Source organism: Schistocerca americana, chromosome 7, assembly GCF_021461395.2.
Source record: "Schistocerca americana isolate TAMUIC-IGC-003095 chromosome 7, iqSchAmer2.1, whole genome shotgun sequence".
NCBI classification, from domain to species: domain Eukaryota; kingdom Metazoa; phylum Arthropoda; class Insecta; order Orthoptera; family Acrididae; genus Schistocerca; species Schistocerca americana.
The window spans coordinates 520,183,962-520,195,962 of NC_060125.1; the positions used below are offsets into that span (position 1 = coordinate 520,183,962).

The following is a 12,001-nucleotide window of genomic DNA, read 5'->3' on the forward strand; positions in this document are numbered from 1 at the left end:
CAAACCAGTCTCAGGACCGAAGACCACAACAACAACAATATGGAAATACAGCAGTTCCATTTCTTTTCCTCTCAACAAAGAACACAAAATTCAATAAATAATGCAAACATCTTACAATATTTGGGCTCTTTACAGAATAAGCTTACCGTATTTACTTGAATCCAAGCCGCACTTTTTTCCGGTTTTTGTAATCCAAAAAAACGCCTGTGGCTTAGAATCCAGTGCAAAGCAAGCCGAAGTTCTGAAAAATGTTGGTAGGTGCCGCCACAACTAACTTCTGCCGTCGAATATATGTAGCGCTACACAGGCATGCTTTGTAGGCACAAAGATAAATACTGGCGCCAAAACATCAGCGTCAGTAAAAAAAAAAAAAAAAAAAAAAAAAAAAAGACGTGGAAGACGAGCTTTTTTTCTCTGCCCTGAGTTTCGACTACTGCATTTTCATACATTATCCAACGAAGTAAATACAAATTCCGTACTGTTCATCTTCGAATGTAGCAGAATTTCAATGTACTATGAAAATCCGACTGGCAAGACTGTTTGGGATGTTTGTCAATATGGCCAACTCTACGTTCTGAATTTTTTCCTACCTGTGAGAAGAGGTGGTTGCTAATAGGAACCTGATGAAATATGAATCACATGCAATATTCTCTCCACCATAAGAAGAATACAAATATAAACATTTTGCCATATATTCTTTCATGTTTGCTGCTATCTCATTTAAATCCTGTCTGCCTAATAAATTACGAAACTAGAGTGAGACAACAGCAAACGGGGAAGAATATACATATCGTGTCATGTTTATATTCGTATTATTCTTATGCCTAATAGTGATACAGTCAGAAATGAAGCACAGCAACTGACTAGATGACTCTAATTTCTGTGCAGAATTTGATGTTCTAAAGAAGCGGCCGCAAAGATTTTCAAACGGAGAAAAATTTTCGCCTAACTCTCGTTCAGAACATGTTCCATCATACGCAGTCTATTATTTGGTTCTTGTTGATCATTATCAAAGAAAGCAGCAGTGTAAGTGACAACAAATAGCAGTCTCTTGCCATTGGTTCACTAATGAGACGATCCTCCCCCCCCCCCCCCCCCCCCCCCCCTCTCTCTCTCTCTCTCTCTCTCTCTCTCTCTCTCTCTCTCTCTCTCTCTCTCTCTTCTTTCTTTCTTTTTTGCGACTGTAGCGCGCACAAAAGCAAGCCACGCCACGAGCGGCGACAGGCCATAAGCACACACTATCAGAATTCGACAAACAATGCATGACACAGTACTACAGTAACACATTTTCAGCTTAGAGTGACGTAAACACTTATAACAAAGAAAACGGCACTTATCAGATCAAAGCAAAATAAGCAATCGATTCAAATCAGACGAAGCACATGAAAAAGGAAGGGTACCCGTATAAATACAGACGGAGCACCTGACGCATAGCAATGACTACCTGGTAAAGCTTAACTGCTAAGCTTACGACTCGAACCAAACTACTGCAGCTGTATCGTCATTCATTCGACCTAAATTGTGTCTCATATTACAATGGACCAACTTTGTTTCGATTTGGAGGTTCGGCCCGAAACTTTTCTCTCCCCTTGAATTTCGAGTCTCAAATTTCAGGTGCGGCTTAGATTCGCGAAATTTTTTTTCCCTTTATTTCGAGTCTCATTTTTCAGGTGCGGCTTAGATTCGAGTGCGGCTTAGATTCGAGTAAATACGGTATTCTGTTTGATGTCCTCCCTCAGCATTCAATTGTCAACTCTGAAGTATATTGTGCAATCCTCAATAAATTGAAAAAACAACTTCAACTTCAACATGTGCATTGCCACAAAAAATGCAAACAAACTTCTCCTTCTCCACAACAATGCAAGCCCTCACACAAGTCTGCGCATAAAACTTCACTGGGTTATTCTTACTCATCCACCATAAAGCCCAGATTTTGCACCTTCCAAATTCCATCTGTTTGGCCTTTTGATGGATGCACTATGTGGGAAGAAGTACATGGATGATGGGGAGCTTATCGATGTGGCAAAATGTTGGCTTTGACAACACCCAGTAGAGAGGTACCATGCGGCATAGACAAAAGAGTGGGGAATAACATGGCGCTCTGAAATCCTGAATAAAACCAACCTGCTTTCACAAAAACAAAAAAAGCAAAAAGTGTTGCATTACTTAATGAATGCCACTCATACATTGACATAATTCAACAGCCTAATTGTAACTTATTTCCTGTTTACTTATTAATACATACACATTCTTACCTTGTCCTGCGGGTATTTGTGGGGAGTGTGAGTGATGTACGGTAATAACCTCTTTGCTCAGCTGTTTCATCATGTTCTGGCCGCCGATGGAGCGTCATAGTCTCTTGCTGTGGAGCATCACCTTCCCCTTCCTCATCCAGGTAATAACTGGACCCATGGGGAGTACTCTTACAGTTCTCACACTCACTGCGATAATCGTCATTATCGTCTGTTGGTAGTACTGGAGGGGGTGGCAGGCACTGTAATGTCAATTAATGTCCAATTAATGTCCAATTATACCTGAGCTATTATATTCCCACTGGATAACTGAAGTTAACTATTGTATATTTGGTAATACTTCATAACGTTTACAACCCACATCACAAGAGTAAAGTCCACAAATCCACATGAAAATGTCATATATAATGCAACAAAAAATAAAAAAAAGATTGTACTGTACATTCTGACAAAGTCCAACAGCAGCATATAAAATTGCCCACAAATTACCAAGAAGGGCTTTTAAGTTAACAGATCTATTGTTGAGTAAATTGAATAAAATGTGGGAATATTTGTCCTGTGCTATGCTACACTTACAAAACTGACCCTGGAAAGATATTGGCATAATGGAAACCCTGGTTTATTACTATAGCTTTGAAACTGAACTAAACATTTAGTTCAAAGAATATGAAAAACGTGTATGAAGGTGGGTGGGCAGTAAGGCTGGAGGATTTGAGAAAGACAGAAGAAAGGAGACAGCCATCACAGAAGAACATAGGTAGCGACAAAGGTGGTATGTAGTGAATACAGGTCACACAGGAAGGCATTTAGAGGGCGAAAGAATGAGGCATGGAACAGGAAAATGACGAGGGGACACTGGGTGGCAGAGACTTAGGAAAACACTTGGAAGAGCAGCAAGTTGGGAGAGGATGTCAAGTAGTTTCTTCTAACTATTGATGAAGATTGGGGCATTGGTGTGCCTGTTGCCACCAACAGCACATGAAGTCATTAAAGAATGTCTTGGTTTCAAACCTTTACCCTGCAACATTTGTTTTCCATGAGACATTACGTATTACCAATACAGACATCTCTTTGTAGACACCCACCTTTTTCTAATGGCTGTATGACCACCACACTGGAACTTGGTTACAGTCTTTGCCAACTTTAAGAAACACTAAGACTCTCTGGGCAAACAAAGAATATCAAACATTCTGTAAGAACATTTTATCATAGTAAGGGATGAGAACAAACAAAAGCAAGGAAATGCAATCATTCACTTATTTCTTTTTTCCTTTCTCTTTCCTAGCATTTATCCTGTATAGTATGAAGGTCTGCTTTGATACACACTAGACACACAGATGGACAAGAAAGTGATCCTATAAGGTTCTGTTTTTACCAACTGATGTTCAGGACCCTAAAAACTACCACAAATCAAATTCCAGACACCATCACAATACCTATGGATGACATGTACAGAAACCTACAAAGATAGAGTTACCCTACGCTAATTCTGAAAAGTAGCAACAAGGAAAATAATTTTATTGAACTATGAGGAACCCAGGCAACTTTTAAAAATTAACACAAACAACCCAAACATTACCAACAATGAATACACAAATACCCCAGCAGCTCAAGAGATGGCAGCAGCACTCAAAGAGTTCAGAAACTTCAACGCATTTTGCAGAAATTTGCAAATATGCTGATGACCTTCTGCACAAGGCATCATCAAATATTTGCACAACAGAAAAATTTGATGGATATAATCCACCCACTCCACAAAATGGAGATAAGATCAATCCCGATAAGTCTCTTTGACTGTACATATAACATTTTCTCCAGTGTTTTATAAGGCAGGATTAAACAACAAATAGAGCATGAAGTAGGTGAATACCAGTAGTTCTTGACATACTTTATTCTGTGCTAAGCAGCAAAAGGATTGTGACCTTATGGTCTAAGATTTGGGCAGAGAAAGTAACAATGTAAAGAGGCTACCTACAACCTACCTCACTACTCTGAGTCAATCCTCACGATTAAACCTTTCTGGTTCACAGCACAACTGATAGTAAGGAGAAATATTTTCAATTAAGTCAACAATGCCTGCTAGTTTATCACAATGATAACATATAGAAGCTACATGGTGAGATTCTGGACAACTGCTGTGAATATCAAAATCTCTCCAAGACAGAAGTGTTGATTATTAATAGATACATGAAATGTGACAGTACAACAAAACTAATTGTCTAGAGACCATTTTCTTGTTTCAAAAGCTCTCTGTAGTCTTATACATTTCGGTAAATACTTGTAAAGGAGAATATTTCAGTATTACATGTTCACTTTATAGTCCTCCACACTGAGAAGGGGTTCTCTTCATGGTGTCAAATATAAGAAAGTTGTTGTTGTTGTTGTGGTCTTCAGTCCTGAGACTGGTTTGATGCAGCTCTCCATGCTACTCTATCCTGTGCAAGCTTTTTCATCTCCCAATACCTACTGCAACCTACATCCTTCTGAATCTGCTTAGTGTATTCATCTCTTGGTCTCTCTCTACGATTTTTACCCTCCACGCTGCCCTCCAATACTAAATTGGTGATCCCTTGATGCCTCAGAACATGTCCTACCAACCGATCCCTTCTTCTGGTCAAGTTGTGCCACAAACTTCTCTTCTCCCCAATCCTATTCAATACTTCCTCATTAGTTATGTGATCTACCCATCTAATCTTCAACCCATATAATCTTCAGCATTCTTCTGTAGCACCACATTTCGAAAGCTTCTATTCTCTTCTTGTCCAAACTATTTATCGTCCATGTTTCACTTCCATACATGGCTACACTCCATACAAATACTTTCAGAAATGACTTGCTGACACTTAAATCAATACTGGATGTTAACAAATTTCTCTTCTTCAGAAACGCTTTCCTTGCCATAGCCAGCCTACATTTTATATCCTCTCTACTTCGACCATCATCAGTTATTTTGCTCCCCAAATAGCAAAACTCCTTTACTACTTTAAGTGTCTCATTTCGTAATCTAATTCCCTCAGCATCACCCGACTTAATTAGACTACATTCCATTATCCTTGTTTTGCTTTTGTTGATGTTCATCTTATATCCTCCTTTCAAGACACTGTCCATTCCATTCAACTGCTCTTCCAAGTCCTTTGCTGTCTCTGACAGAATTACAATGTCATCGGCGAACCTCAAAGTTTTTATTTCTTCTCCATGAATTTTAATACCTACTCCGAATTTTTCTTTTGTTTCCTTTACTGCTTGCTCAATATACAGATTGAACAACATCGGGGAGAGGCTACAACCCTGTCTTACTCCCTTCCCAACCACTGCTTCCCTTTCATGTCCCTCGACTCTTATAACTGCCATCTGGTTTCTGTACAAATTGTAAATAGCCTTTCGCTCCCTGTATTTTACCCCTGCCACCTTTAGAATTTGAAAGAGAGTATTCCAGTCAACATTGTCAAAAGCTTTCTCTAAGTCTACAAATGCTAGAAACGTAGGTTTGCCTTTCATAAATCTTCCTTCTAAGATAAGTCGTAAGGTCAGTATTGCCTCACGTGTTCCAGTGCTTCTACGGAACCCAAACTGATCTTCCCCGAGGTTGGCTTCTACTAGTTTTTCCATTCGTCTGTAAAGAATTCGTGTTAGTATTTTGCAGCTGTGACTTATTAAGCTGATAGTTCGGTAATTTTCACATCTGTCAACACCTGCTTTCTTTGGGATTGGAATTATAACATTCTTCTTGAAGTCTGAGGGTATTTCGCCTGTTTCATACATCTTGCTCACCAGATGGTAGAGTTTTGTCAGGACTGGCTCTCCCACGGCCGTCAGTAGTTCCAATGGAATATTGTCTACTCCGGGGGCCTTGTTTCGACTCAGGTCTTTCAGTGCTCTGTCAAACTCTTCACGCAGTATCATATCTCCCATTTCATCTTCATCTACATCCTCTTCCATTTCCATAATATTGTCCTCAAGTACATCGCCCTTGTATAGACCCTCTATATACTCCTTCCACCTTTCTGCTTTCCCTTCTTTGCTTAGAACTGGGTTTCCATCTGAGCTCTTGATATTCATACAAGTTGTTCTCTTATCTCCAAAGGTCTCTTTAATTTTCCTGTAGGCGGTATCTATCTTACCCCTAGTGAGATAGGCCTCTACATCCTTACATTTGTCCTCTAGCCATCCCTGCTTAGCCATTTTGCACTTCCTGTCGATCTCATTTTTGAGACGTTTGTATTCCTTTTTACCTGTTTCACTTACTGCATTTTTATATTTTCTCCTTTCATCAATTAAATTCAATATTTCTTCTGTTACCCAAGGATTTCTACTAGCCCTCGTCTTTTTACCTACTTGATCCTCTGCTGCCTTCACTACTTCATCCCTCAGAGCTACCCATTCTTCTTCTACTGTATTTCTTTCCCCCATTCCTGTCAATTGTTCCCTTATGCTCTCCCTGAAACTCTCTACAACCTCTGGTTCTTTCAGTTTATCCAGGTCCCATCTCCTTAAATTCCCACCTTTTTGCAGTTTCTTCAGTTTTAATCTACAGGTCATAACCCATAGATTGTGGTCAGAGTCCACATCTGCCCCTGGAAATGTCTTACAATTTAAAACCCGATTCCTAAATCTCTGTCTTACCATTATATAATCTATCTGAAACCTTTTAGTATCTCCAGGGTTCTTCCATGTATACAACCTTCTTTCATGATTCTTAAACCAAGTGTTAGTTATGATTATGTTGTGCTCTGTGCAAAATTCGACCAGGCGGCTTCCTCTTTCATTTCTGTCCCCCAATCCAACTCAAAAAACTGAAAATGAATAAGAAAGTTTTCATGTTGCACTGCATTTGTTTGATCAGTGAATCTGTGATAGTCCATTCAAGTTTTCAAACTGGTTCACCTGTGGATGTGTAGTCAGAAACAGTCTGACACAATGTGGGACTTTTGCACTGCTTGAATGCTGTGTTTATTTCTTGTATTGGCAAAAGTGTCGTGAATGTCTGAGCTCTTCATTTGTTCTTCATACACAGCAGCTGTCACAGAAAATATCATTCAGTGTTCCAAGCAGTTTTTCATTAGAATTGATCAAGGGAATAATGATTGGTGGCTTTTGGGGGAGAAGACCAAACAGCGAAGTCATCGTTCCCATCAGATTAGGGAAAGATGGGGAAGAAAGTCAGCCGTGCCCTTTCAAAGGAACTATCTCGGCATTTGCCTGAAGCAATTTAGGGAAATCACGGAAAACCTAAATCAGAATGGCTGGACACGGGTTTTGAACAGTCATCCTCTCGAATGTGAGTCGAGTGTGCTAACCATTGCAATGAATAACGAAAGATAGATCCAATTTATTGTATCCTTAATTAGACCATGTAACAAAACAAATTCACATCAATAATTAGTCATAAATGATTTTAATAGCACTGTACAATGTGATTGAAAATTTGTATAGATTTACATTTGAGCTACTGCATTTTTCAAGTCTGTAATCTTTGATAAGTTAACTTCATGAAATTAAGAAAGCTTCAAATTTTTCTTCTTGCTGGCTAACAAATATTAACTGTGGTACACTGTTATACCTGAGGGTGATTTTCAGTTTACTTTTTGAGATATTGTGCTTTCACAAATATAAAATTTACACATGAAATACAGAGGTTACAGGAATCGGAAAAACCTATCCTGTACAATAATTTCAACTATTATTTGTGTGGAGGTAGAAAATAAAATACAATAAAAGTTATACTTGTTTTGGAGTGAGCTTAATTATATCATTTGTAGCATGTAAGCAGAGTCTGAGTCACCAGATTGATGTCTCATATTTCTTGGAGTTTTGTTCCTGTCAAATCAGTTGGGCATGCAGGATAATGTACTCAATATTTATATTTTACTTAATTGTCAAGACTATTTTGCTTTTAATTATCAGCAACAGTATTCATTTTTACACCCCAGTACAGAAACGTAATATATATTTGAATCAAATACACACGAATGAAGAAAGGGCATTCATAAGCATATATTTACAGTTTTAATACTTTTGTTTTTCATTAATTACTACTACTGCCCAGATGCCACTTGTGTGCCATTTACGTATGTATCTGTTATCATTGAGACTGATTTGAATAAAATCTGCAAACATTTTGCACACAAACTAAAAGAAGTCAGTACTTTAATATGTGAGATAACAACAAGTACATTTGCACAGAGTAGTACGTGCGATGCACTACACCCACAGTGAAGCTCATTACACGACATGCATATAAAGAGCTCAAGTTAATATTACCTCAGTCTCTTACAACTAAGACAAAGCCATAGAAAGCAGCAAACACTTACTCTAAGAGAAAAAAAGAAATGATGCAGCACAAAGGAATTGTCCAACTGGGACAGAAATCAATAGATGTGATGTACATCTACAGAGAAACAAATTATTACAATTTCAGAGAAAACTGGATGATTTATTCAACAGAAAGAGCTTCACAAATTGAGCAAGTCAATAACACATTGCTCTACCTCTGACTCTGATGCAAGCAGTTATTCATCTTGGAAATGATTGACCTTGTTGGATGACCTCCTGAGGGACACTGTCCCAAATTCTATCCAACTTGCACATTAGATCTTCAAAATCCTGAGCTGGTTGGAGGGTCCTCCCCATACCAGTCCTAGTGTTCTCAGTTGGGGAGAGATCCAGCAAGGTAGAGTTTGGCAAGCACGAAGATAAGCATTAGAAACTCTTACTGTGTGCAGACAGGCATTATCTTGCTGAAATGTAAGCCCAGGATGGCTTGCCATGAAGGGCAACAAAGTGGGGCATGGAATATCATCGACTTACTGCTATGCTGTAAGTGTGTCATGGATGCCAACCAAAGGAGGACTGTTATGAATAGGAATGCCACCCCAGACCACCACTCCTGGTCGTTGGGCAGTATGGTGGCCAACAGTCAAATTGGCTGTCCAGAGCATCTTCGGACACATCATCAACCTAGAATCTCATTGACTGGTGTAGTTTTCTCTCCAATGATGCATACCCTTCAAATGAGCTCTGATGATCAGCAATGACATGTCTGGAGACATCCCAGACATTGATGGAATACTAACCTGGCTTTTACAGGTCACACGGCCTGACAAACAGGAGTGGTGGTCTGGGGTGCCGTTTCTTTTCATAGAAAGACCCCTCTGGTTGTCAACCAAGGCACCATTACAGCACAGCAGTACATAAACGATATTATATGCCCCATTTTGTTACTCTTCATCAAAAGCCATACTAGGCTTACACTTGCTCGCACATGACAAATTACTACTGCTTATCTTCATGCTTGCCAGACCCCACCTTGGCCGGCAAAATCACCAGATCTCTCCCACACTGAGCTTTTCTGAAGCGTTATGGGCAGTGTCCTTCAAACAGCTTGAGATTTTGGCAATGTAACATGCCACTTAGACAGAATTTGGCATGATATGCCTTAGGAGGACATCTAACAAATCTACCAACCAATCCCAAGCCAAATAACACTTGCATAGAGGCCAGAGATGGACCAACTTGTAATTGACTTGCTCAATTTCTGAAGCCCTTTCTCTTCAATAAATAATGAAAAATTTTTTTTCAAAAGTTGTACTCATTTGTTTGCCTGTAAATGTATATCACATCTACTGATTTCCATCCCATTCGGATCATTCCTTTGTGACGCATCATTTTATATGTCTTAGAGTGTAATTATGTTAAGATTCAATGACTGCTATATCAGAAATAAAAAATTGAATAAACTGTTTATAAGGACTTCTTAAAAGCAAAAGCAACTAAAAAATCAAACACATGGGTTTATGACAGTGTATTTGGGTGCACTGTGTCCATACCGGAAGGAGTCATACCATATGTGGAACGAGTGCTTCCAGATGCCATGAAGAGCAAAGGGCATTACGAACTGCAGCTGGTGGCTGATGTCAGCACTAATGATGTGTGTCACTTTGGATCAGAAGAGATTCTCTCCGGTTTTGGGTGGCTACCTGAAGTGGGAACAACTGCCAGTCCTGGCAAGATGAAGGCAGAGCTCACCATTTGTAGCATCAATGACAAGACTGACTGCATACCTTCAGTACAGAGCCGATTGGCTGGCCTGAATCAGAGGCTCAGACGGTTCTGTGACAATGTAGGTTGCAGATTTCTCTACCTGCACCACAGGGTGATGGGATTTCAGATTCTGCTTTATAGGTCAGGTGTCCACTACACTCAAGAAGTGGCTATACGGGTAGAGGGGGATATGTGGAATGAACTGGGTGTTTTTTTGAATTAGTGTGTCTAGGGAAAGTGCAAAAAGGGTTTCACATTCAAAGGGTGCAGAAAAAATACAGAAAACGAGTAGACATAGCAATAATCAATATTGTAGTTTTAAGGTGTTTTAGCTGTGTTAGGGAAGAGTCAGAGCTCCAAGCACTAACAGAAAGCACTGAACCTCAAACTGTTATAGGTACCGACAGTTGGCTAAGGTCAGAGATAAGTTCAGCCACAATTTTCACAAAGAGCCAAACAGAGTTTAGAAAGGATAGATTAAATACAGTTGGTGGTAGCATCTTTGTTGCTGTTAGATATAGTTTATCTTGTATGCAAAATTAAAGTACATAACTCCTGTGAGTTAGTATGGGTAGAGGCTACACTTGACAACAGGAATAAATTAATAATTGGTTCCTTTTATCAACCCCCTACTCAGACAATACAGTTGCTGAAAAGTTAAGAAAACTTGGTTCTCATCGCAAATAGGTACCTATACAATTATAGTTGGTGGTGACTGCAATCTACTTTCAATTTGTTGGCGAAAATATGTATTCAAAGCAGTGGTAGGAATAAAACATCATCAATAATTGTATTAATTGGTTTTCCCAAACATCATTTTGAGCAGTTACTTCAGGAGCCCACTTGATATGTAAATGGTTGTGGAAACATGCTTGATGTCTTGTTGTTGTTGTTATTGTGGTCTTCAGTCCTGAGACTGGTTTGATGCAGCTCTCTATGTTACTCTATCCTGTGCAAGCTTCTTCATTTCCCAATATCTACTGCAACCTACATCCATCTGAATCTGTTTGGTGTATTCATATCTTGGTCTCCCTCTACGATTTATACCCTCCACGCTGCCCTCCAACACTAAATTGGCGATCCCTTGGTGCCTCAGAATATGTCCGACCAACCGATCCCTTCCTCTGGTCAAGTTGTGCCACAAATTTCTCTTCTCCCCAATTCTATTCAATACCTTGACATTAGTTATGTGATCTACCCATCTAATCTTCAGCATTCTTCTGTAGCACCACATTTCGAAAGCTTCTATTCTCTTCTTGTCTAAACTATTTATCGTCCATGTTTCACTTCCATACATGGCCACACTCCATACAAATACTTTCAGAAATGACTTAGAGACACTTAAATCTATACTCGATATTAACAAATTTCTCTTCTTCAGAAACGCTTTCCTTGCCATTGCCAGTCTACATTTTATATCCTCTCTACTTCGACCATCATCAGTTATTTTACTCCCTAAATAGCAAAACTCCTTTACGACTTTAAGTGTCTCATTTCCTAATCTAATTCCCTCAGCATCATCCAATTTAATTCGACTACATTCCATTATCCTCGTTTTGCTTTTGTTGATGTTCATCTTATATCCTCCTTTCAAGACACTGTCTATTCCGTTCAGCTGCTCTTCCAGGTCCTTTGCTGTCTCTGACAGAATTACAATGTCATCAGCGAATCTCAAAGATTTTACTTCTTCTCCAAGGATTTTAATACCT

General features: G+C 39.2%; 1 protein-coding gene across 1 annotated transcript in view; it reads right to left on the reverse strand.

The window, feature by feature from the left end:
• LOC124622511 overlaps window positions 1–12,001 on the reverse strand; it is a 65,847-nt gene that overhangs the window by 10,655 nt on the left and 43,191 nt on the right. Inside the window, exon 6 of the mRNA XM_047148231.1 lies at window positions 2,256–2,494. Within this exon, the coding sequence (XP_047004187.1) occupies window positions 2,256–2,494 (239 nt within the window). The remainder of the gene's footprint in view (window positions 1–2,255; window positions 2,495–12,001) is intronic.